Source organism: Nothobranchius furzeri, chromosome 2 (assembly GCF_043380555.1).
Source record: "Nothobranchius furzeri strain GRZ-AD chromosome 2, NfurGRZ-RIMD1, whole genome shotgun sequence".
Taxonomy (NCBI): domain Eukaryota; kingdom Metazoa; phylum Chordata; class Actinopteri; order Cyprinodontiformes; family Nothobranchiidae; genus Nothobranchius; species Nothobranchius furzeri.
The window spans coordinates 20,706,664-20,733,653 of NC_091742.1; the positions used below are offsets into that span (position 1 = coordinate 20,706,664).

Here is a 26,990-nt window from a genome sequence, read left to right on the forward strand (position 1 = left end):
CCCCCCCCCCCCCCCACACACACACACACACACACATATACACACACACACACACACAGCTGGGAGCAATCCCACCCCCTCAGCATGTAACCTGTAATTGCGAGCCTAGAAGTTTACTGGACCGGTTGGCTGGGGCTGCACACACGCGGGTCCTATAGAACCGCAGGATGAACTTCAGCTTGATAATGGATTAACCAGCAAACTCCTGATGTCTGTGGATGAAACACCCACGACGAGTGAGTCACTCTCAGCTCCACACAGCTGAATAAACCCGCGCTGGTGCGGACGGGAAAGTTTTTCTTGGGTATTTAACTTCCCAGTGCTTAAAGCGTGCTCAGAGTCCGGCTTTTTATGGAGAAGTGGCGCGCGCGGAGCGACAGTTGCTGCGCGAGCCTCTTGTATCCGTCATGGACAGCGCGCGGGTGCGCATCCCCACAACTCAGCTGGCTCTAGAAGTTACTTTTGTTCCGAGCTGAAGTTAAAGGCTGACGGAGGGGTCTCTCTTCTGACCTAACGAGCTCTTTTACTCAGAACCAAACAGAAGACAGGTCTTATTATTTTAACAAAAGGAAACATCAAAGTGGAGAAGATGCGTCAGGAGGTCGCGAGGAGATTCCAGATGCTGCTCGTGCTCTGGTCCTTCAGCGTGGGGACAGGCTTCCCCACTAAACACAAGAACTTTCCTCACAAAGTAAGTTTTATGGGGCTGTTTTCTATTGACTGTTACTATTTGTGACTAACTCACAGTTAGTTTTTTAATTACTGTCTTTGGCAGCCAATTAACGCTTTAATTAATATGTAAATAGCGTTTTTTAGTGGCGTCTTATTTTTTCTTCTTATTTATAACAATAACAATTTTAAATGAACATAGTCTGTAAATTATTGTAACATTGTTTCTATACTTAAACAGGCTACTGAAGTTCCAAAAAGAGTGAAAAAGCAGAGAAAAACTAATTATTTTAGCTTAAACCAAAGTCTAAATCTACCTTTTATTGTGAATGAATGATTTTACTAAAACGTCACTCTCAAACTTCTTTTGCATTTTTATTTGTCACTGAACCCATTACAGAATGAATGAATTAGTGATTCCTCAGGTCTTGGTGCAGCATGCTTACGGTAGGTGACTGGTGATGATGGAATTATTGGCATAGACACTGTTTTGATGGCCTTTCTATTGTCGATACCGATAAATAAATGGCATGGTCAGCCAATGGCCAATTTGTGCTGCCGATATTTTGGGCTGATTTTTATGGCCGATATTTAGACGTTTTCCACCTTCATGCTAAAATGTCACAAATATAATCAGTTGACACACAAAATTTCATAAGTAAAATTTTTGAAAACTGAATTTAACCAGCTGTTAGATCTTAATATTGTGCACTGCTGTGTTAAAACCAGACGTTTCACTAAAGTTAATAATATAAAAGTTAGTTAAATGAACAAGTATTAAATATTTAAAACTGCTAAGTAAAAGAAATTTTAATTGGAAATCATTTTAGAGTAATTATGTAACGGCACCGGGCTGCCCAGGGATGTGTCTGACTTTAAAATATCTTTACAGAGGAAGTGGACGTATATCGGCTGATGCCGATATTTTATCGGAACATATATCAGCCCAATATATCAGCCGACCGATATATTGGTCTACCCTACTCCAAAGTAGAGGCCGACTGTAATGGAGACCAGGGGTTCCATTCATTACGATTTATGTTCTGTTATTTCCAATTGAAGGGTGTTATTGAAGTGATTTATTTTGTGTTGGACATTTGTAAACAAATTCTTCGGAAGCAGAGGGAATGGCCACCCTTCCTGTGTAAAGAGGAAATGTTGGTTAAATGTCAATATGTGTTTAAGTTAATCTCCAAAGTTTCACTCACCTTTCAGGTGGTGTCTCCTCAGCAGGGCGGGGCAGGGAAGTTTGTGTCCCAGGTGCTTCTGTTAAGCTGCTGGAGCATACCACTTAAATAAGGTGTGATTCCTGGAGGAGTTATGTGAAACCTAGTTTCTTTTGTTTGAGTGAACTTGGATTTATTTAGTTAATATAATTTGTATTTATGTAAATAATGTTTGGTATCATTTATTATTTGGTGGTTGGGTTTGGTAAATATTATTTAGTTATTATTTCTTTGATTACCCCTTTTCTTGGTTTCTTCCAATCATTCACTTGGTTATAAAAGGCAGTGAGCATTAGTGTTAGTTGTTGGTGATGGTGACAAGACATGCTGCAATAAATCCACCTCAACCTGATTTATTTGTTTGCCTCTCCTTCAAACCACGTGCCGCCGCAGGTCAAAACTGACACCGATCGATATGGTTTTTTTAAGGTCGATGCTGATACCGATTTTTAAAGAATTATACTTCATTTTACATCAGCATCCAGTCGTTTGTGTTCCAAACTGGTTTTCGTCAACTGAGATAGACCAGTTTTCATGTATGCTGTAGAATAATTTGTATACAACATGCCAAACATGTGCATTGAAATTCTTTTTATTGCTTTTTTATTTCATCTAAATGACATCAATTGATTTAGGTAACTCCCCTTAATGACTACTTTTCTCCGTGAGTACATGTTACTTTTTTTGCTCCGCTCTTCTCTCCATGTATAGTAACGCTTGCTACGACTGGGCATCCACCCTGCTATCATAAATCCAAACTTGTGTGTGCAGCTCCACACGCTGTGCAGTGTGTGGTGTTTCTAAGGGGATGTTTGTGTTATACACAGACATATTTGGAAATCAAAGTCTGTTTGTGTGTGTCAGAGTTAAGATTTGGTCTTTGAACTCTCCGTCTTGTGTGGCCTCCCATTGATGCCCTGTTAGAACTTTCTCTTTCATCATCTGTCTGATTTATGTCAAAGCCCAGAGAGATGGAGAGAAAACAGAAGAAGGGATGGATTAGTGAGAATATAATCTCACTGGAGTATGTGTGAGTGTTCCATTAGGTAGGTATGTGTTGGTCCAGGTATTGTTTCAGGGTCGAACAGATTCTTATGTAACTAGTATAAGGTCAAGTGTCATTCATCTGCTTATTTACATTGGCTCTTTTTTGCAGTTGTGTGGAATTTCCTGTTTCTTCTTTACCCCCCATGGCATTGAAGTGGCCTCTTTCCCAAAAGCAGGACCCGTTTGTCCACCGCCTTGTACCCCTTGCTGCTCCCCACCCCCCTCTGCCTTACAACCTTACCCTGTTTCCACCAGGCCATGCATTTGTTGTCTTGGTTCTATTTGAAAAATTTGCCGATCAAAGAGTGCCCATAGTTGATTGTTCTTCTGTAATGGTTTGGAAACAGCCAAGTGCAGAGGCCTTTGATTGCTGTGTGCACATAAATCAGGGCTGCCACACTGCATGCCTTCCCGTTCCTACCGGATCTCATCCCAACCCCTCACCTCACTCCACCCCCGTTGGCCTCATCCAGCCTCCGAACCCCTCCAACCTAAATGTGCAGCAGCAGTAGCAGTAGCCTTGAAATTGACATTTACTTCCCTTAAAAAAAACAACACAATGTACCTCTAAAAAACATCTAGTTTGAGACTGGAGTCTCCAAGTCAGACTGGGGTCCTCTCTGTTAAGCACACTACATGCCATCAGTCATAAGGTCTTTGATCAGAGGAGCCCCACTACTGAGAGAGGAGAGCAGGATCAGAGGGGGGAGGAGTGATATGCAGGGCAAAAGAATACAAGATCCAGATGTGAAACAACACAAGATGAGGATGGTGTGAAAGTATGTGAGTCTCCTTCATAAGTCTGGACTTCAGATATTTTGAGTGAGTGTTAGGTGAGTTAGATCTGACAGTACACTGAGAGATTTGTTAAATCTAGGTATCAGAGATATTTAGCAATAAAACTCTATTTTTATGCATTCTGATCATTGATTTCAGTACTTTTAGATTTCAGTGATGGAATTGTTGTGTTTAATCATCACCCCGGCACCAATAGGCAAATGGCAGAGGATATTTTTTGCCCCTCTTGATGTTTGTGTTTGCAAAAATCCCAAGAACCACTGGACACATTTGAATGAAACTCTCAAAAAAGTAATCATTTAATGTGACTGATAAATGTTTGAAGTCAACCCACTTTAAGAAGGCTACCATAGAACTTAACCAACCCATCTAGATTACTGTAACACACTTTTCACATGTTTTAACAAAAAAGCCATTGACCTCCTTCAGTTGGTCCAGAACTCTGCAGCGAGACTCCTAACTGGAGCAAACAGAAGAGCACACATCACTCCTCTTCTAATGTCTCTCCACTGGTTACCCTTAAACTTTAGAGTTCATTTTAGAATCCTGACTATAACTTTCAATGCTCTATGATCAGGCTCCTCCCTATATTACTGAACTGTTAAAGCCTTGTGCTCCAACCCAGCCCTCAGGTCCACACACCAGAACCTTCTAGAAGTTCCAAAGACCATATACAAAAGTCGAGGTGATCGCTCCTTCCAGACTGTGGCACACCGATTCTGGAATGATCTTCCTTTTGTCAGAACCCAAGTCCCCAAACCAGCCTCACCCAGCTAGCCGATCTCCACCATGGACCACAACTCCCAGCATGCCCCTCACAGGGATTCCCTCCACATCACACCTACGTCACGAACCACGACTATATACAGAAGTCGCCTCCCCAGCTCACCACTCAGTCATCGTTTCTTCGGATCTATGATCAGAGTTTCCAAGCAACCGATCCATCTTACGAACTCTCAGCTCACAGTAAATGTTCTTACTTACGTCTGGAAAACCCAGCATTTCCGTGTAACTTCATTGACGCTCGAACGCTCGGGAATTCCTAGATTAAACCGTGAGCCGGCGTTTCACCGAAGCTATCACTTCCGCGTCTGTGAGACCACGCTCTCTACAAGCTCAACTCCCGTATCCAGCCGACCAGTCTGACAGGATGACTGAGTCCGTTAACCCAGCGGAGTTTGAGCAAATGAAGAATGAGATTGTTCAGCTCCACGCCTTGGTCGATTGGCTCAACACCAAGGTGAACTCCCTGACCGACCTCACCCTTCAATTGACCACATCCCTCAATGCTCTCCAGCAGCAAGCCCTCGCTCCACCTAAGGAGGAGCCGCAGTTCAGCCTACCGGAGAGGTGGAATGGAAAGGTTGGGAGCCCTGATGATCTGCTCGCCTCCCTCGATATGCAATTCGAGTGCCAACCAGGACGCTTCCCCACTGCCCGCTCTCGGGTTGCGCACCTCACCTCCCTGCTTTCTGGACGCGCTCAGGAGTGGGCCACTGCTCTTTATAATTCTAAATCCCCTGCCTGCAATGACTATGCTGCTTTTTTGGCCGCCCTCAGGAAGACCTTTGTTCCACCCAGTAGCGAAGTGGGGGCTGAAGCACGTCTCTTAAAGCTCCGCCAACGGGAACGCTCAGTGTGCACCTATGCATCAGAGTTTCGCACCATCGCGGCCAAACTACAGTGGGATGACTCTGCCCTTCGAGCTGTCTTCTTGGAGGGGTTGGCGCCCTACATCCGAGACAAGACGGTGGGAAAAGAACTGCCCCAGACCCTGGATGAGGTTGCCGAACTGGCGCTGCGCATCGACCAGCGGGTTCTGGTTCGACCCAGGTCCTCCACTCGCTCACTCAGAGCTCCCGGACCTCTTCCTCGTTCACCAACGCCAGCTTCCGGACCCACTTCTACTGAGGAGCCTATGCAGCTAGGCCACCTTCCCCCGGAGGAGAGACAGCGACGGTGTCGCGAGGGTCTCTGTGCCTATTGTGGCTCTCCCGACCACAGGCCCCTGGACTGCCCATTACGGCCGGGAAATGGAGGAGCCCACTGAGTATTGGGGTAGCTCAGCCCGGGTCACCCTCTGCCCCTATCTCTTCTCACCGACTCCTCCTTCCTGTCACCCTCTTTCACGACGAGACCTCAGGTACATGATTTGGTGGACTCGGGGGCCGCCGACAACTTCATGGACGTGGATCTGGCTAAACGCCTACGGATCCCCCTGACTCCCCTGAAACGAGTTGTTCCGGTGACCTCGGTGGATGGCAGACCTCTCCAGCCCTATCCTGTCAAAGACCGAACCCAGTCACTCCAGATGGTCCTCCAAGGCCACAGGGAAACCCTCCACTTTCTCATCATCTCCGCTCCCTCCTCTCCTCTAATCCTGGGGTTCCCCTGGCTCTGTCTCCACGACCCCCAGATTTCCTGGTCCCAGAACCGCCTTTTAGGCTGGGGGACCCAGTGCCAGGTCCACCTCTCTCCTCCTCCACCCATGGCAGACCGCCCGGCTGGTGGTCTTGGTCCTCTACCGCCCAATCTGCCACTACCCTATTGGGATCTGGCCACAGTCTTCGATAAGCGACGCGCCACCACAATGCTGCCTCACTGCCCATATGACATGGAGATCAAGCTACAACCAGGTACCAGTCCTCCCCATAGGCGCCTTTTCTCGGTCTCCCTCCAAATCCAGAGCTATGGAGGAATACATCAACCAGGCCCTCCAGCAGGGTTTCATCCGACCCTCCTCTTCCCCGGGTGCTGCAGGCTTCTTCTTTGTGAAGAAAAAGGAAGGTGACCTTCGTCCCTGTATAGATTACTGGGGTCTAAACAAGTTCACTATCAGGGACCGCCATCCCCTGCCACTCCTCACGACTGCTCTGGACTCCATCTCCCAGGCACGGATCTTCATAAAACTGGACATCCAGAGCGCCTACAATCTGGTCTGCATCAAAGCTGGGGATGAGTGGAAGACCACATTCATCACACCCACCGTCATTGGGAGTATCAGGTCATGCCCTTCGGGTTGTGCAATAGCCCCGCCATATTTCAGTGCCTCATTAACGATGTCCTCCGTGACATGCTGGGCCAGTGGGTGTTTGCCTACCTGGATGACATCCTAATTTACTCCAAGTCCGAGGCCGAACACCTCCATCATGTTCGTGCCGTCCTGACCCGGCTCCTGAACAATAACCTATACTGCAAGCCCGAGAAATGCTCTTTCCACCAGCGGACCATCTCATTCCTGGGCTTCATGATTTCGGATCAGGGCATAACCATGGACCCTCAGAAGGTCCAGGCGGTCACTGACTGGCCCCTTCCTACGAGCCTAAAACAGCTACAGAGTTTTCTGGGCTTCTGCAACTTTTACCGCCGTTTTATTAAGAACTTCAGCACCATTGTGGCAACGCTCACCTCCCTCACCCGACCAAGCCCACTCGGCCAACCGTTCCGTCTAACTCCAGATGCCATTCGGGCCTTCCGCCACCTGGTCACCCGGTTCACGTCGGCCCCTCTCCTCCGCCATCCAGAGACTACGGAGCCCTTTGTGGTCGAAGTCGATGCCTCGGACGTCGGTGCCGGTGCCATCCTGTCCCAAGGCGGGCCCGACGACAGACTCCATCCCTGCGCCTACTTCTCTAGGAAGTTTTCCGCCACCCAGCAGAGGTATGGCGTGGGTGATCGTGAACTGCTGGCCATAAAATGGGCGCTGGAGGAGTGGAGACAGTGGCTTCTAGGCACCACCCAGCCTTTCACTATCTGGACGGACCACCAGAACCCGACTCACATCTGATCCGCCAAGCAGCTCAATCCTCGCCAGGCCCGCTGGGTCCTCTTCTTCGAGCCCTATGAGTTCCATCTCGCCTACCGCCCTGGAACTAAGAACCAGAAGGCTGATGCCCTCACCCGCCAGTTCACACACTCCACGCCGACGTCTGAGCATGCACCAATTCTCCCAGAGCACCATTTCCTGGCCCACCTAAGGTGGCCGTTGGAGGAGGCTATCCAGAACGCCCTCCGGGACGACCCTGCACCTCCAGAGACCCCCCGCGGGTCGTCTCTATGTCTCTACATCCTGTCGCAGCGATGTGTCGAACTATTCCTGGAGAACGTGGTGCGCCTCCACGGCTTCCCTGTCGATGTGGTCCCCGACCGGGGCCCCCAGTATACAGCCCGATTCTGGAAAGCCTTTTGCCACCTAATGGGAGCATCGGTCAGCCTATCCTCAGGCTATCACCCGCAGACCAGTGGTCAGACGGAGCAGGCTAACCAACAGCTGGGTCGGTACCTCCGGTGCTTTGTCTCGGCCCAACCCTCGCACCCTCGCAATGGCCTAAATACCTCCTCTGGGCAGAGCTGTCCCACAATCTTCACACCCTTCAACCACTCATATGTCCCCTTTCGAGGTCTGCTATGGCTACCAGCCCCCGGTCTTCGCCCACCAGGAGCCCGAAGTTGCTGCATCTGCCGCGCAATCCCTAGTGAGGCGCTGCAAGAATGCCTGGATCAAAGCGCGAGCTTCCATCACCCGAGCTATCGCCCGTTACGCTCGCCAACATCTCTGCCGACACCGTCCTGGTCCCTCCTATGTCCCTGGGGATAAGGTCTGGGTGTCCACCGCGGACCTCCGCTTCCGTGCTGGATCCAAGAAGCTCGCTCCCTGGTTCCTCGGGCCTTACACAATACAGAAGGTCATCAACCCAGTCTCGTACCGGCTGCGGTTGCCGGCGACTCTCCTCGTTCATCCCACCTTCCTCATCTCCCGACTCAAGCCCTATTTGGAATCCTCCCTGCTTCCGCCTCCGGCTCCGGCGCCTCCGCCTGCCCGCTTCCTCGACGGTGATCCCATCTACACCGTCTGATGCGTCCTGGACGCCCGTCGCAGGGGTCGGGGATGGCAGTACCTCGTGGACTGGGCGGACTACGGCCCCGAGGAACGCCCCTGGGAACTGGCCCGCTCCATCCTGGATCCTACCCTTATCTCTGACTTCTGGGGCCGCCGGGGCCGCCCTGGGACTTCAGGAGCGTCCCTGGACGGGGGGGGGAAGTCCCCAAACCAGCCTCTCCCAGCTAGCCGATCTCCACCATGGACCACAACTCCCAGCATGCAGCATGTCCCTCGCGGGGATTCCCTCCACGTCGCACCTACGTCATGAACCGGGACTATATACGGAAGTCGCCTCCCCAGCTCACCACTCAGTCATTGTTTCTTCAGATCTATGATCAGAGTTTCCAAGCAACCGATCCATCTTACGAACTCTCAGCTCACAGTAAGTGTTCTTACTTACTTCATGAAAAACCAGCATTTCCGTGTCACTTCATTGACGCACGAACGCTCTGGGATTCCTAGATTAAACCGTGAGCCGGCGTTTCACCGACGCTATCACTTCCGCGTCTGTGAGACCACGCTCTCTACAAGCTCAACTCCCGTATCCAGCCGATCAGTCTGACACCTTTATCCTTTCATAACAATGACAGTCTGGGCACCTTTAAAAAACAGCTTAAGACCATTTTATTTAAAGCTGCTTTCACCTAAACCTTTTATTTTCTCATTTTTAACTCAGATTTGTAATCATATTTCATCTGTTCATGAAATTTTATAATTTTATGACTTTGTTTTGATCTATGTGAAGCACTTTGTGATTTTATTTCTGTGATAAGTGCTATACAAATAAAATTTACTTAGTTACTTACTACAAAAATAGCGGTGACTCAGTATGAAATATACTGAGCAAAGGTTTGGTGTGTTTGTTTCTCAGAGTCAATCACTTGACATACTCTTGGATTTTTCCATGAGGTTGTGCATAATTTCATCTTTAGGATTTACCCACGATGGTTAAAGTCTAAAGATCTGGTTTGTAGAAGGGCCGAAAGGTGCAGGCAAATGCAGGGAGAGGCAGGCTGGCAGGTAAACTTGAAAAATAATTAGATTTTAATGCATTTACTTGTTCCGCATTGACAACTTTCAGTCAGTCTGTCACTTCGAATAGTAAAATGTCAATAACGATTGCAGCTCAATGTGCTTTTAAAGATACAATAAGTAAGAATTATGAAGTGAAAAACTCCCAAAATTTTCTAATGTCTTGGAAGGAAAGTTACATTGAAACCGATTTTCTTCTCAGCCGGGTGGGGGGTTGTCAGTTTTCTCCTCTTAAAAAAACATAAGAGGGAGATCATTTTTGTTTACAATCTGTCCCACCTCCATACTACTTGGTTACAGAGCCAATCATATGTGCGGCTGCAAGGTTGCCAAGTCTGTGCCAGCAACTGCTTCTGTGTCAGCATTTGTACTTCGACACTGGCCGGCAAAAAGCAGCATCGCTGTGGAAAGGATGGAGGCCAGTAAAGGGAGCGACCCAGAAGCTAAAAATATAAGCAAAAGAAAGTGTAAACAATGTTTGTTTTATTTTATATTGGGCAACGAAAGCTAAAGGCTAACATTGAGCCCCATACCCACTTCATACCGCCATCACATAAGGTTTTGTTAAAAAGGACATGATTGCGCCATGTTACTGCCACACTCTGACCACTTAGGCCTAATTTATAGTTCTCCGTCTGCGTTGGGATGGACGCACGCAACGCCATTATTCGTCCTTTTGAGGGCTCTCCGACAGGTTCGCAAGGACAAACGAAGTCAAGCACTCTTTTCTAAACATTTGTCCGTCGAGACGGAGAACGCAAGCTTGTGATTGGTCAGGAGGCCGCTGTCGTCTACAGCGCCGCCATTGCGCCCTCAAAAACATAAAGAGAGCCAAGGATATCTAGCAGCAGACATGGGGCAGCTTAAAGAATACCTCGCGGAGAAACTCTAAAAATATGAACATTTTATTCCCCCATGACTGGAGGAGTGAAAGGATCCGCAGCAAGCGTTTTATTCATGGACGGAAATGACGGGAACCATAGGTTTAGAGGTGGCGAGCGCATGAAGAGGTGGAGGAGGATGAGTGACAAATTTGTCTGTTTTTAAATGTCTCTTAAATACAAAATACACAATATAAACACACTATCTTGAACCGGATACATGACAGGATACCACAGAACAGCGCTACGCCCTCTGCTGTCCTGGTGGGGAATTGCTTTGGAACAATCCCAGGAGGTGGAGAAGTATGAGGGCAAATAGTCTCGGTCCATTCGTGCGTGTCTCTCCCTGGTGAAGCTGATGGAGAAGTATATATTAGGCTTTATAAACGACCCAAGGCTCCCTCATGCCGGCTCAACGTTGCGGAAAATTGGCGGCATTGTATTGTAAAAAATGCTAGTATGACTCGTCATTTAGATTCTTTTAGTGCTGATCTGTAACTGGAAATAGTTACTCAGAGCAGGCTCGTTTGTTTTGATACATCTACAACAGTACATACATTTGACCACAGGATGTCATTTTTATTTGATACACATTGAAGTACAAGACAGCTAAATGGTATTGTATTGAAGCCTCTTTTAGAAAACAATGTCGCCAATTTGCCGCAATGCTGAGCTGTCATCTGGGAGCCTTTGGTTGTTTATAAGTGGTCAGACCGTGCGGCAATGTGGTGCAATCATGTCTTTTACAAAAGATTAGGCGATGGCGGTATAAAGGGTGTATGGGGGCGGTCTCTGCTCTGCCGTGGACTTTCATTTATCGTGGACATAACTTATCACCCAAACTTATCGCCCTTGTTCACTTTCATTTTCAATATAGTTGCCGGCTGGAGCTCGGCAGTAACTCCCCACATTATCATGACACCTCCCTTTGTTTTCCAAGGCGTAAAATGCATTCACAAGTCCAGCATTGCAGTAATATACAAAGTAATTACCAAGTGTAACGGCACAAATGGCGCGAAATTCCCACAATGCCATGTCGCCACGGCGCGTTTACAAGACACGTGGCAGCAGTATTATGCTGATTTGCTGGCATGGTGTGCCTTCTAAAAAGGGCTGTGGAGAGTTGAAAGTGTCCAGTTCAGTCCAAGATACAAAAATATCAAGAAATAAAAAGAACTAATTATACAACTGAAATAAACAAATAATTGCACCAATTTATTCCCAATTTTTGTAGTTGTACATGCATTTTATGAAGTGAAAAAGGTAAAGTAAAATAAAATGTCATTAACAACAAACATTTATTGTAGAGCCTGGAAGAGTAGCTTAATCTAAAACATGTTGATTTGTGTTAGGTCTCCGGGAAGGTTTTTGTAGATTAATATGTTGAAGTTGTAAGTTGTTGCTGAATACTGAAGTGAATTGTGACCGTTTTCACTGGCTTTACTTTAATAAGTCTAACTTGATGAGATGTCTAGTTGGTCATTTCTGATTTATTACAAACGCAACGTTCCCAAACACTGTATTCGGTTACAAAGAGAAAGTATTCCCAACAGGTCGCCTGTTTGTCTTTGCCTGTTTACTTATATTTAAAGAGGGGGATCAACGCCATCATTCATCTTTCATGGCAGGTTTTTCCTCTTTACAGACTTTAGATGTCCGCACCCCTAAATCTGACCGCTGATGCAAGGTTTTTATGAGACAATCAGAGGCAGGCTCTGAAACATACACCCACTTGCAGAGGCCATAATTGTAAATCATCTACTTGCTGGCCATGAATTCAGTCATTTCTTCAACTCTTTAACCTTCTAACTGCTCCTGTTTTACAGAGCTGACCACAAACTGGCTCAAAATCCTTGTCCAATCATATGTTTGGGCCAGTTAATCACATGACACAGACATGTCCTTTAAAAGCAGCTCACTGGAGAATCAGACAAACTAAGTATTCATTTATTATTCACATGGCAGACATAAGGGAGATAATAAGAGCAATTTAGCTGATTTTCTAAAGTTCATTATAAAGGAATATAAAGTTGCTCTCTGGATTATTTCTTTTATCTGATGGCACCATCCAGTGGCTGACGGGCTCATCACATTGTTTTACTTCCAACGCCTCTTGTTCACAAACTCGTTGTTTTAGCCAACAAAACAGATAAAACACGTTGTTTTACAATTATTATGCTCATGTTGTGTTGTGTTTTCATATATTTTTATTTGAAATACGTGCTTGTCCATGAGAAAGGTCGCCAACTCTGCATCAATCAAGATACGTCTTTAAACGCTGGAGCACACTCTGATTGACGTCTGTGTGTAAGCGGTAGTCTAACGCTATTGGTTAGTGCTGACCGGCGCGCCGATCATATTGCATTGAGCTCTATTGTACAGGGGGCGGGATTAGCAAAAACAAAAAAGACATGTTGCCTAAATCACAATACAGGACAATCACTTTTATGGGTTTCTGACAAAACAATCATAGTTCCTGAAAAGATAAAACTACAAATAGCATCTTTAAAAGATTCATTTCCTTGGAAAGCATTAATGCAGCACAATTGTGAGACTTCATGTAATGAAATGTTGACTTGTTCAGAGCTTACCTGTAGATTAAAGGATATTATAACTGTCTGATCAGGAATAGGGGTGTGTATTGGCAAGGATCTGATGATACGACATAAATCTGGTTTCAATGCCCATAACAACTCAGGCTCTTTTGGCGGAGCACTGTTGCCCCACAGAAAGAAGGTTGCAGTTCGAGACTCAGCTTCGGCCTTTCCGCATGTCCTCTCCATGCATGCGTGGGTTTTCCTACTCCGGTTTTCCCCACAGGGGTTTGTCCTATAGGTTAAAAATTGTATGTCGCTTTAAAGCATCTGCCAAATAAATAAACATAAATCACAAAATAGGGGAGACCATACCCTATATTACGAGACTAAAAGCCAGACGATGTTTGCAATTTTTAAGACTGAGTTTAATTGGAAAATAAACCAGATGCATTTAAATAGGGCTGAACAATTTTAGGAAAAGATGAAACTGCGATTTAGGCTGCGCAGTGGTTAGAGCTGTTGCCTTGTAGCAAGAAGGTCCTGGGTTCGCTTCCCGGCCTGGGATCTTACTGCATGGAGTTTGCATGTTCTCCCTGTGCATGCGTGGGTTCTCTCCGGGTACTCTGGCTTCCTCCCACAGTCCAACAACATGACTGTTAGGTTTACTGGTCTGTCCAAATTGTCCTTAGGTGTGTGTGTGTGTGTGTGTGTGTGTGTGTGTGTGCATGATTGTTTATCCTGTGTGTCTCTGTGTTGCCCTGCGATGGACTGGCTCTCTGTCCAGGGTGTACCCTGCCTGATTGCCCGTTGACCGCTGGAGATACCCCCCCCCCCCCCCCCCCCCCCCGCGACCCTGCGTGGACAAAGCGGGTTCAGAAAATGGATGGATGGCTGGAAATCGCAGTTTTTTTTTTCAGGAGAATTTGCAATTTAAGTTCGATTTCCGATTTTCTTCAAATCAAGGTTCAACACATTATTAACATTATATTCATATAAATCATAGCATAAAATATTGAAATTTTCTTACATCCCTAGTCCGAACTGGAATTAAGCTTCAGAGGAAAGTGCTGCTTGACCTGAGTTAAGAATGCAGTCATAACTGCCCAGTAAATATGTCTCTAACTTGTGTCTTTCCAACACAACAATTATTCTTTATTTACTTACTGTAAAATCTGAAAAGTCACTTGAAGCAGGGCCACATAATGACAGCAACAGAGCAGGCTCAGACACACTTCATCCACCCAGGGGTCCCACGCCTCCCAGGCCCTCTCATTAAAGCTAAAAGAGGATCTTTCTGGCACAGGATGCTCTTTGTCCACAGTCTGGATGCCATAGCTGTTGTGGAAATCAAACAAATGCCGGTTGATCGCCTGCTGCTTAGTTTGATGGCTTATTTTTTGGCGGTGGTGGTGGTGGTGGTGGTGGTGGTGGGGGGGGGGGGGGGGGGTGCTATGACCAAGCTGTAAAGTAGAGGATTTTATCGCAGTTATATTTATGTTTATTTATTTGGCAGATGCTTTTATCCAAAGTGATGTACGATTAGTAGTTACATCATGGAAGCATGGAATGGTTGTATTTTCTCACCATTAAACCATCATTTGTAGCATAATATATACAGATTTGGTTATTACCTCTAAAGTAACTACTGTTTTTTAGTGTTAGTTGTTGATGTATGTAGTCTGTTAACTCCTTAAAAGATTTTTGCTTTAAATTTCAAAAGTTTCTTTTAGTAATGTTTCTTTCTTCAATTAATTTAATGCAAGACTTTGTAGTTGAGATAAACTCACCTCTACCTATGTCAATCTTTAGATTTACAGCCAACCAGTTCACAGTGGTGGGGTCCAGCATGCTTCTGAGACTTTAGAGGAGCACAACCAGGTTCAGAGTCTTCTGCCAGAGCCCCACAGCCAGCAGAAGAGGTGGTCTCACTCCCAGCATCGCTCTGTTGGTGTTCTTCCCCAGCCTGAACCAGAGGAGACCAAACCCTTTATCTTCGACCTAAAGAACTTTCCAGACCTAGCCAATGCGGACATCAATTCCCAGAACCCCAACATACAGGCAAGTGGGAGAAAAGGACCCAACTTTTTTTAAAATTTTTTATTGTATTTTAGAGCATGTACCAATGTGAAAGGCTTTAAATGCCCGCACCTTAAAACACAACTGTTTTTTTTTTTCATTTAGAACCAGGTGATATGGGGGACATGGCATTATTAAAAATCTGTTGCAACATTTACGGAACAGTTGAATAGATTTTTTTAATGCAACTTACTATTAAAGTCTCTCAATCATCTACCAACTTATTTGAAATGTGGTCACCAATTCCTTCCCAAAACATTTCCCTTTCTGACTCCTGAAAACTGAACAGAGAAAGGTTTCAGATAACCACTCAGACTCTTGGGAGAAAACCTTTACCTACATTTTTAAAACATGTTCAACATTTCACTGACAGAGGAGTGTGACCCTGCAACCCTTCACCAGACATTTTTTTAAACTTGCACAGAAAGCTGTTTGCATTAGCAACCCGGTGAGATACAGACTTTATTAATAGGTCCTTAATAGCCAGGGGCGCCTCCAGGACATTTTAATAGGGGTGGCCAGAAGAAATATTTGCGATGGGACACCAAATTGGTCCTTGTTGCAACTCTGGGAGAGATTAGCCTGTGGCGATGTATTGCATTGCTCCTTAATTTCTTTTTATTTAGAAAAAAAACCCAGTATGTATCCAAAATATTTAACTAAAATTTTACAAACACAAACATTTCAGAAAAATAAATTTCAGTTATTTAAAGTGTTATTTCAAATGTTATTTTAAAATGCTTTTTTTTATTTAATTCACCTGTTGCTGTGTTCACAAAAAACTATGGAGATAAAAATGTTTTTAGAATGGTGAGCAGCAGAAACATGTATTTTTTTTATTCTGAATATTTCTTTACTCATTAATTGTATTATTTTTATTTAGCTTTACAATTATGTCTTGAATGAATAAGATCAATTTATGGTTTAAGTGAACATTAATATGATTTATGATTTAATAGCAATTTATTAACAATGGCTTTTGCGGGGGGCGCATTTTGTAGGGGGTGGCCATGGCCACCCCTGGCCACCCCTTGGGGGTGCCATTGTTTATACCCTGTTGGTTGACAACAAGAACTTTGTAGATTGCTGTGGCTGTTGTGTGTGTAGAGGGTGTGTTCAAAACCTATTTAGCTGTCTCAAATGCGTCAAACCAACACTGACAAACTGCAAAAAATTCTACAAGATTGACTGGGTTACATTCCCTGTTAGTGGTCATAATATTGTGGCTAATTGGTGAATGTTTACATCATGCTCAGAGGGTGATTAAATCTTTTATGAGTTTTCCTTGTAGCATATAAACAAGGCACTGAGGATATGTTAAGTTTAAAGTAAACAAGATGAGTTTTCATACTGTAGCGTCTCGGATGAGTCATGTCGATTTAATGAGAGGCACTTATCCAGAATAAAGGTTCACATTCTCCGCCTGATTGTTTTGTTCACTGAATGTTCATTTTCACTCTTTGACTTAGAACTGCGAAAAGAGTGGAGTCACTAAAGTGTCATCTGAGGAGAGATATTAAGTCAAGTGTTAAAACAAACTTGACTAACTTTTTGGTTGCTTTTTTGTTGTCGATGTACTTTTACTTATATGAAAAAAAATGTTTTTCAATCTTGAAATTAATTATTAAGTCAGGAAAAAAGATGTCCATGTTACTTGGTGTGTCTAAATTATTATTAATTTTGTTGTGTTTAGGTCACCATAGAGGTGGTGGATGACCCTCAGATGGAGGTAGAAATGGACCTGGCTAATGAAAAAGACTGGCTACCCCCTTCCTCCTCCTCCCCTTCCTCCACTGTAGACTGGCTCGGAGGAAAGAAGCTTTTCTGGCCGCTGTTTTGGAGTTACACTGACTCTGATTCCAGTGAAGGCAGCAACAGTCGGTTAGGTGTAGAGGAAGCTGGTGAGGAGGGGGAGGAATATTACACTTTGGATTATGGCAGTGAAGAGCCCTTACCCAGTGGGGTGGGTGGAGAGTGGGACAACCATTGGAACGAAGGTTGGAATCGCATGCAGACTTACTATGGTATGTTTCATCAAATGGCCTGTCTTTTGTCTACCAGCAATTATTTTTTGTTCAACAATTTATAATGTGGGAAAACGAGTAAAGAGTAAAGAGTAAAGAGTAAATATTTCACATGATTGGTAGCTTGTCAAGTCATCCTAAATACATCATATTGGAATATCATGACAAAGAAGATTTATTTCATTAATTCCATTCAGAAAGGGAAACTTGTATATTAAATGAATGAATTACAGACAAACATATATTTAAAACGTTTATTTTGTTAATTTTGATGATTATGACTGACAACTAATGAAAATTCCATATTCAGTATCTCAGAATATAAGAATAGCAATTAAGACCAATGTATAAAAAAGGAATTTAGAAATGTTGGTCAACTGAAAAGTATGAACATGTTCAGTGCGCCATATTTGGTTGGGGCTCCTTTGGCCTGGATTACTGCAGCAGTGCGGGGTGGCATGGAGTCGACCAGTCTGTGGCACAGATCAGGTGTTATGAGAGCCCGTGTTACTCTGATAGTGGCCTTCAGCTCTTCTTAATTGTTGGGTCTCCTGAACATTCGCTACCACAAACTCCTTCTAGCCCAACCATCTCAAGCTCTACTGCTTCATTTTCCTCTCTTTCCCCTCTCACTGAGAACCGTATGTCCAAGCTTCTCACGTGCAGCCGCCCTACTACATGCCCACTTGACCCCATTCTGACTAAGCTGCTCCAAGTTATTGCTCCTACAGTAGCCGCAGCAGTCACACATGTGATTAACGCTTCACTGACATCCGGTACATTTCCCACCTCTCTCAAGCATGCTCAGGTTAAAACGCTGCTAAAAAAAAAACCCCATCTCTTCCTCCAAATCACGTGGAGAACTACCGACCTATCTCTCTCCTCCATTTTCTGTCCAAAATCATTCAAGCAGATCACAGAATACCTCTCACAAAACTGTCTGCTTGACCCTTACCAGTCTGGGTTCTAAAAGGGCCACTCCACTGAAACTGCTCTGTTAGCAGTGACGGAATCCTTAAAAGAAGCTAGAGCGACTGCCAAACCCTCAGTGCTTATCCTGCTCGACTTATCAGCTGCATTTGACACGGTCAACCATGGCTTCCTTTTGTCCACACTCTCTAGCATGGGCATTACAGAGAAAGCACACGCCTGGTTTGAATCGTACCTCACAGGACGATCATTCAGTGTATCTTGGCTTGGACAATCCTCTACCGTGCACCATCTTGCCACAGGAGTCCCCCAGGCTTTTGTACTAGGACCTCTTCTCTTTGCCATATACACCACCTCACGTGCTATGCAGACGACACCCAGCTCTATCTGTCATTTCCATCGGACGACCACACTGTGTCTGCACGAATATCAAACTGTCTCTCTAACATATGGAAATGGATGAAATCCCACCATCTCCAGCTCAACCTCTCTAAAACTGAACTACTTGTCATCCCAGCAAAACCATCCATACAGCACAATATCTCAATCCAAAATGACTTCCTATCTCTGGCTCCTTCAAAGGCAGTTCGAAATCTGGGTGTTGTGATTGATGAACACCTGACCTTTAAAGATCATGTTGCCTCAGTTGCTCGTTCATGCCGCTTTGCGCTGTATAACATACGAAAGATCAGACCATACCTAACACAGCATGCCACCCAGCTCCTGGTGCAATCTACTGTCATCTCCCACCTCGATTACTGCAATGCCCTTCTAACTGGTCTTCCAGCCTGTACTGTGAGACCTCTTCAAATGGTCCAGAATGCAGCGGTGCGTCTGGTCTTCAATCAGCCAAAAAGAGCACACGTCACCCCTCTGTTCATTAAGCTCCACTGGTTACCGCTAGCAGCACGCATCAAATTCAAATTGCTAACACTAGCATACAAAGTCTGAGACGGTACGGCTCCCATCTACCTGAATCCTCTTGCAAAGGCTTACGTCTCGGCCCGGCCGCTCCGGTCATCACAGGATCATCGGCTAGCAGTGCCTACGCCACGCTCAGGACAATCCAGGCTCTTCTCATGCATCATTCCACAAAGTGGAATGACCTTCCAAGCACTACCAGAACAGCGGCTTCCTTTTCAATTTTCAAGAAACTCCTGAAGACCCTGCTCTTCAGAGAGCATCTTCTAAACTAGCACCCTCCCTGCACCCGTCCCCTCTCTCTACTGTCCACTCCTTGTTCCCTCCTCTCCATGATTGATGTCAATGTTGTTGTTGATGATGTTGTTGTTAGCTTCAAGGGCAACATGCCGATTATCATTTGTAAGTCACTTTGGACAAAAGCGTCTGCTAAATACATAAACACACACACACACACACACACACACACACACACACACACACACACACACACACACACACACACACACACATATATAAAATCAAACACCCTCTCCCCAAACATGGCTCTTGCATGCTGTAAGTCTTCTGGAGCCCAGATCAATATATTGGGATGTATTTTAGAGGAGTAAGGCTGCAGCACACTGGTGGTCATTTCTTACCAGAAAAAGAAGTATCTATAATATTGGGTCTTAACTGGGTTAAATACTGGTGGAGTTTACACGGAATGCAACTCCCAAATAACAAAAAAACAAAAAACAAAACATGAGCCTCAGAAAAAAAAATCTATAAATGCTAAAAGGAGGCAAACCTGCTAAGGTCCTTGACCGAAACCATGTTATTTAGTGGTGATTTAGTTTGATTTGATGAAATTTTAGCTCAAAACCGCTGCCAGGTGTTAAAATGACAGTACTCACTGTGAGCTGCTTTTTGCCTCTTCGTCTGCAGCACGCTGTCTCCATGACTGCCATTGGTCAATGACGACATGTGACTGACAAACTAGAACAAAGCTCGTTCGTGAACAAGATGAATCACTGCACTTTTCTCTGATTTATTCCAATAAAGAGTGATTGAAACACAACAGAATCAGTAAAAAAGAAATCAAGGAATCTAATTGATCAAACCATTCGAATCATATGATGGTTCGTTTCAGCCCTACTATTGAGGCTACAACGGAGTGTGGCTAGACCAACCTGTAGAGCAAATTCTTTTGCTACTACTATGGTTTGTCTGGATTTTTAGGCTGCACGATTGGCCTTATCAGTGACTGATGAATCTGATACCCGTCATTCCCAAGATGCAATAAAAATATCTTTAAAAATCAGTTAACACACAATCACAATCATTGAGCACTTATTTAAACCTTGCAATAACAGAAAACTTCATTACAGAAGTTTTTACCCACAAAATCAAAATTTAAAGTAAACCAAAAACTGAAAATAAAAGTATTCTGACAATTAAAGTTGTTTGAGATACTTTGGTATCAAATACAAAATATAAATCTGCATTCGTTCTCAAAAACAGAATCGGTGCATCTGTAGTACAGCAGCTGAGGGAGCTGGTGTGAGAACATAACAAATGCTTGTGAGCGACTGAACAACTTCTACGGAATGCTCGACTATCACAGAGAGCCAAATGATGCCAGCATACGAGGAAGCATGAGCACTCGACCATAAAGGCATTGTGAGCTACGGTTGCTTTGAAGTCGACACTGCCGTGCTGGTCGCAGAGGCCCGCCTTTTGAAGATGGACTTGATGCGCTCGCTAATGGCAGCATGAGGCCGGACGGCACTGTTCCCTGGGACAAAACATCCCTCTGCTTGTGGACAATTAGAGGGCAGATTGGGAACGCAGAATGACAGGGACTATTTGGCTGTCTCTTTCATCCTTCTAGACCCCCCCCCCCCCCCTCTACTAGACCCTGATCGCCCTCGCCGTCCTGTGCGGCTCAGCCTTTTAAGTGTTCAGGAATGTAGGGAGACTGTAAAGGGCACTTGTGTCTCCAACTGCACAGATGATGTATTCAGTGGTAAAAATAGAGAAAAATGTGAGTGAAAGAACATTTCAGTCATTGAGAGAAAGAAAGATTATTATAGAAGAAGAGTCATGAACTCAGTTTAATGTGCTAATATAACTCTAAAAACGTTTCCAATAAATCAGATCGTTATTTGTTGTGATGGATTTAAAGGGGAACCCCATGGTTGCTGGTGTCTTAACGTTATTTTCCTTCTTTATAAATAAAGACGACTTGTCGAAGAGCAACATTGTCTATCAAATGGTCACATATAACGTCTCTGTGAACAGAAAGCAAGGATGCCAACCTTAGCTTCTTCTGTAATTACAGCTCTCCTGAGACTTCATAATCGCACGTCCACATGGCGAGTTGGCATTGCCCACAAAGTAAAATTGGGTGCTTGCTACACCCAAGCTGGTATTTCTGCACCCACCTCGCCTTTAATCAGGAATGACTTGTTTTTAGTGTTATTAACACCACAAGGAAATATGGTGCGGAGGCGGACAGCCACAGCACAGCATCTCTCCCTCTAATTTTACTGGAGTCTGATTAAAAAGAGTGTAGCGCGTCAGATGGGAAAAAAGTTAAGCCAGGGGAAAATTGTCATTTGTATAAACTGAGACATTTCGGAAACTTTGAGAGCTTGTTCTGGATTAGACAGTTGAAGTACACAAATCCTTGTCAAAACAAAAGTTTAGTTATGTTGTCTTTGTTTTACACTAATCTAATCAGAGTATAGAGCTGGCTTTGAACTGCGTTGGATAAACAAGAGCTTTAGAGTCAGCGCTGATTCTGATACAGTTTTCTCTCCACAGAGAAAGACACAGATGAGTGGACTCCTTGGTCTCCATGCTCAGTGACATGTGGACACGGGGAAAGGAAGAGGACAAAGTCTTGTGGCTACTCCTGCACTCTGACTGAAGCTTCTAAATGTGACCTGGATCCTTGTCCTGGTTAGAATCGGCCTCTATCTTAATAACCGTAATGCTTTTAGACTGGTTTACCATCTAATTTCTACTGAAACCCATCTACTCATTTGCTTTTCGCAGGTGATGTCAACACCATGGTAGAACCTTTCCCTTTTGAGATGGAGAATGGCACAGAACCCTTTGGAACAGGTGAGTCTTTTCAGATTTTAACAATGTACAATATAGTAGTTTCATTGTACTTTGTAATTTGCAATTTAAATCTTTTTTGGAATTGTCAACTAGTTAATAGACATGGTTTTGTTATTAGACCTTTGGCTTTGAGATGCTAGAAGCCTTATTAGAGGTGTAGAACACTCATTTAATAAATACATTTGCAGTGGTCTGTAGTACTCTGGGGAAAAAGCTTCATTGCACCAGTTTCAGGAACTAAAAATGGCCAGATCAGAGGAGAGCTTCAGATGGCAGGATTTGGAGTTTTATTTGCTGATATTTGGACATCTCACCTCGAATTGGATAACAGCAACAAGGATGTTTAACCTCCACAAACAACACAAGGAGGAGTTCTGCCATGTTGTTGAGTTGCTAATGCTAACAGTTAGCTTCTACTAGCTTAGATGTTCTAAGCTGCAGGGCTGCCAACTCTAACGCATCTGACCCCCTTCACTCACTCTCACTATCACGCCACACCTCCAATGTCTCACTCTGAAAAAGCACCCCCCCCCCCCCCCTCATGCATGGAAAACTTAAAGTTGGCCGCCCTGTTGCTGTTTCCTGGACGCTAAACCAACAACCTTCCCCGACGTGAGTCAAAATGGATGAGTCCATGATTGTTAAATAACAGTGTGATGTAGATCTGTCCAACTTTTCAAACCCTAGAGTTTCACCGTCTATTTTCAATTAGAAGCTAAATGCAGGATATATGTGTAGGAGACTCTTTTCATGTTCAGCCTGCATGAAAAACTCAGAGTGACTGATAATAATTAGAAACAATCATTAAAAAACAGGTTTTCAGTGTTCCACACATGTAAAAAAAGGACAATATGGGCTTTACTGTTAATATATTCTGTTAAATACTTTCAAATGTGTTAAATACATTTTAAAACAGGCTGCTCACCGAAGACACGTGCCTGAGTCATGTAAAACAAACAAGGGCATTTGCTACAATGATGCAGGAAAAGAGAAACGTCGGAAATACTATTAAAAACAGAAAAAGCTAAATGTAGGTTTTTTAATATTTTCTTTTACAAATCCGATCCAGGTCACTGAAAGGGCTCATGTCTGACTTTCCCTTTGGGACCTAAAATGACTAAATCCATCTCCTCCCATTACAACATGTCTCTAGTAAGCCGTAGGACTCCATGCTAACACCTGCTCTTTCTGTCACCGGCGTAGCGTGAACTTTTTAGGACACATTTAGAATCCCTTTGTCCTATTTCCCAGCAGATGTGGACAGCTGTGAGAAATGGCTCAATTGCAAGAGCGAGTTCCTCCAGAGGTATCTGCACCAGGTTCTGTCTGAGCTCCCCAGCTGCCCCTGCTCCTACCCGTCCGAGGTGGCGTACACTGTGGTCAGCCTGCACGACGACACTCACGGCCAGCCGTTTCGCTGGCGGGACGCCAGCAGCCCCAAGGAGCGTCTGGATATCTACAAGCCCTCGGCACGCAGCTGCATTCGCTCTGCGCTCTCCGGCGACTCATCCACTCTCGCAGCGCAGCACTGTTGTTACGACGAGTTTGGACGGCTGATCACGCGAGGGAAAGGCGCGGGCACGCCTAACCTCATCAGTGCGGAGTTCTCCCACGAACTGCACTTCAAAGTGGATGTGCTGCCATGGATCCTGTGCAAGGGGGACTGGAGTCGCTTCCACGAAGTGCGGCCGCCAAACAACGGATTGAGCTGCCCAGAAAACCCCCATGAAGACGTGTTTATGAATGAACTCGAGGAGGCCAGGGAGTACTGAGGCATCACAGCCAAAAAACGACCATGTGTCAGCCAGAAAGTCAGAGGACACAATCATGATTTTAACTGAAGATATCACTTTAAACCTCCATATCAGCTGTCAAGCATGCACAGGAAACTCAGAGGAAATCTATAATTGTGATTGTGAGTTTTGTGGTATAGTCGGGTTATCTAATTTTATAACTAAACAATCCAAGCAAATGGATGGGATGTTGTCTCACTGATTGCCAACCTCTTACTCATCTGGTATTATATCACATTTTAATTCCTAAACATTCCTGGATGAATGTAACCATTAAGTCCACCATAACTGGCTTCTGTTTTGCATTTTGAAGCGTTTTAATTGACAAAAGCAACACACGGTCTACATTCAGGTCATGTTTTCCTTCATTTTTACAGTAGAAAGTGCTATGTGAGTAAGGGTTGGTGATTTTTAGGACAATGACACAGCTACAGGCAGGATCCAGTGGACAAATATCGAATAATGCTGCTACAGTATATGCAAAAGACCCAAAATGCTTCACGCATTTACTTTAATGCACATCACAGCCAGAGCTGTCCAGTGTTACGGGCATATGGCTTTACACAACCCTGCTGTCCTCAGCAGACCTTCTAGGGAAAACAAAAAAGAGGTTAATGAGGTGGTAATGATTCAGAACAAAAGCAAATCTGATTTTAAATATTTCATCACACGGGTTGATTTGTTTGCTCGCATTTTCCTTGTGTGATCTGGGTGCCAAAGAGATACAAATCTAACTGTTGGTGCCAGTATGAATCCAGCCTCCACATATCTCCAGAGCAGATGTAGGAAAAACAGAGATTAGATTTCACTCAAAGATGTGTCTGTACAATGTTCTCAGGGGGACTAACTCACTATGACAAACACATTAGTTTTTTTACCTCGTCAGCAGAGCACTTCTGGGTCCTGTACAAATGTGTTGGGGTAAACGTTAGTGGGAGTTTACTAGCTGTGTAAAACAGATTGAAAGTGAGGAACAGATGATGTTTTGTGCGGTTTTTAAAAGCTGATCAAACACTTAAAAGCAAACGGTTGATGTATATGGTAAGAAGTTGCTCTCAGGCTGTTTATGCACAGAACTAGACTGGATAGAAAGGACATTCCCTCCGATAGAAAGTAATTGAGTTGGTAGCTGTTCTAATTAAGAATGTGTGTACCAGCAGCAGGACTTAGTTGATTGGACCAAATTCTTTAAAGAGCAAGTCACCCCCAAATCCACTTTTTTGGCTGATAATCTATGTAAATGTTTATGTATTTAGCAGACGAGTGTCTGTAAATGAGTGTCTAATTGTGCTGTAGACACATGTAGTCAGTAATTTGGAACTTTAGTGCATCTTAGTTAAGTTTTTAAATATTCTGCCTAAAGCTGTCAGTGTTGCGCCCTCTTCAGGCAAAAACTCCGCCCTACATTTGATTTTAAATCTGCTATCGCTATTGGCTAAGAGGTACTCTGTGACGTTAGCTGGTACCATATGATGTCACAATGTCGCTGTGAGCCAGTGTGTGTATTTGTTAGCGACGCCACCCTCTTGGTCTGCCAGGAACGCCTCCTTGTAGCGCATTTTTCAAACAGGAAATGGGAGTGGAGTAAGAATCTGGTAGGGGTGACTTGCTCTTTAAGTTTTTGATATCACGTTTGTTATGAGGATTTTAAAAGGCCAGAGTTATTACACAGGCAGATGGCCTCAGTCACCTTAGGCAAAATAATCCTAGTAAGTTCAAACAAAGGCATCTGAACTTATTTTAAAACTCACGGATATCTGAACTATGGCGATCCTTCTCAGTTAGCCTAAAAGGCTGACCTCTAAGCTTTTAAACCGAGGTGAGCTTCCCCTTTCTGGAAAGACGAGCTGCTATGCAACTCGCCCTTCTCTTGATGGTAACAAGCACTCTGAAGGGAGGAGAGGGATTTACATGCAAGTTCAGCTAGCATGAACTCGTGCAGAGCCAATCTCTGAGTTTCCACTGTAGCTGAGCTGAACACGTACAAATTCCCCCCCCCCCCCCCCACCTGACCCCAGTGACCACTTCAAACAATGCCGCTCTTTTGTTGACTCTTTCTTCTCGCGCTCCAGATTATAACAACCACTCAGGAACTTACCAATTCTCACTTTGCAGTGAAAAAGCTCCTCAGATGAGAGGCAACCCTTCGTTTGAACTTACTGGTTAAAAGTCTAGGAGTTTGTGCCAATATAACTGTCCTTCACTTCCAGATCAACAACAATGTTCGTCAAACCAACCTAACAAATGACAGATTTAAATTCTTCCTCCAGACACACACTTGGACTTTGGAGCAGCCAGTCTTTAAAGAAAGGCACTTTATTTTTGCCGTTATTTGATGACAGTGTTATTGTGTGAAGGTGAGCTTGCCAGAAGTGCTGCATTCTTACACGAAGGCGCAAACACATGTACGTGTTATTAAAAAAAGCATGATCTTTTTGTGATTGCTGAATCCAGCATTACATTATATATGTTGTTGTACAGTATTTATTTGTCTGTTCTCTATTTTTAAAACATTTGATGAAGCTTTGAAGTGTCTCTACTCAACATGGTGCACCAATCAGACTTAAAAATGAAGGCACCCGTTAACAAAGGGAAACCGCTTGTCTCAGATCACTTCCCACAGAAGCAACAGGTGTCTGTATTTAATTTGGTGTTGGACCACGGTGTTCTATGAATATGTTGTTGCAAATATATTGAAGAAAATATATATAAAGAGCTTGCATTCATCAACTGATTCTTGTTTTTCTTATGATTGGCGTCTTCTTTTTCCACACTTCAAATGCTGTGTAGTTGGAGCCAAGCAAAGCAGGCTGCTGTAGAGAAAAATGCTCTAAAAACAACGGGTTACGCTTTAACTCACAAGAAGAAGGCAAAGAAGTGCAGTTTCCAATCTCAAACGACTCCTTTAAGTGTTATTTATCCCCTTGAAACGTGTTTTAACGATCAAATAAAGTCAGACAGTCGAAAGGAATGTCCCTGGCTAATGTCGAGAGTGCTGTCCAGAGTTGATGGAAACTGCTTTGCTTTGTAATCTGTAAATGTGATGTGGTGAGTTAGTGCCCT

At 44.3% G+C, this 26,990-nt stretch overlaps 1 protein-coding gene and 1 pseudogene across 1 annotated transcript; both read left to right on the forward strand.

The window, feature by feature from the left end:
- ism2b (isthmin 2b) lies at positions 1 to 26,657 on the forward strand. The gene is made up of 6 exons (XM_015948218.3): positions 1 to 691; positions 14,882 to 15,130; positions 16,842 to 17,172; positions 21,832 to 21,969; positions 22,066 to 22,134; positions 23,389 to 26,657. Exons 1-6 carry the CDS (start codon positions 590 to 592, stop codon positions 23,904 to 23,906), a joined length of 1,407 nt encoding a protein of 468 aa, XP_015803704.3. The 5' UTR covers positions 1 to 589; the 3' UTR covers positions 23,907 to 26,657.
- LOC139066355 (uncharacterized) lies at positions 18,337 to 19,620 on the forward strand (annotated as a pseudogene).
- Positions 26,658 to 26,990: the final 333 nt, after the last annotated feature.

Bases quoted from the DNA above. Each gene is read 5' to 3' on its own strand.
- ism2b (XM_015948218.3), top strand. From the start codon at position 590: ATGCGTCAGGAGGTCGCGAGGAGATTCCAGATGCTGCTCGTGCTCTGG. The intron at 692-14,881 runs GTAAGTTTTATG...GTCAATCTTTAG, and splicing joins ACAAGAACTTTCCTCACAAA to ATTTACAGCCAACCAGTTCA. The intron at 22,135-23,388 runs GTGAGTCTTTTC...ATTTCCCAGCAG, and splicing joins CACAGAACCCTTTGGAACAG to ATGTGGACAGCTGTGAGAAA.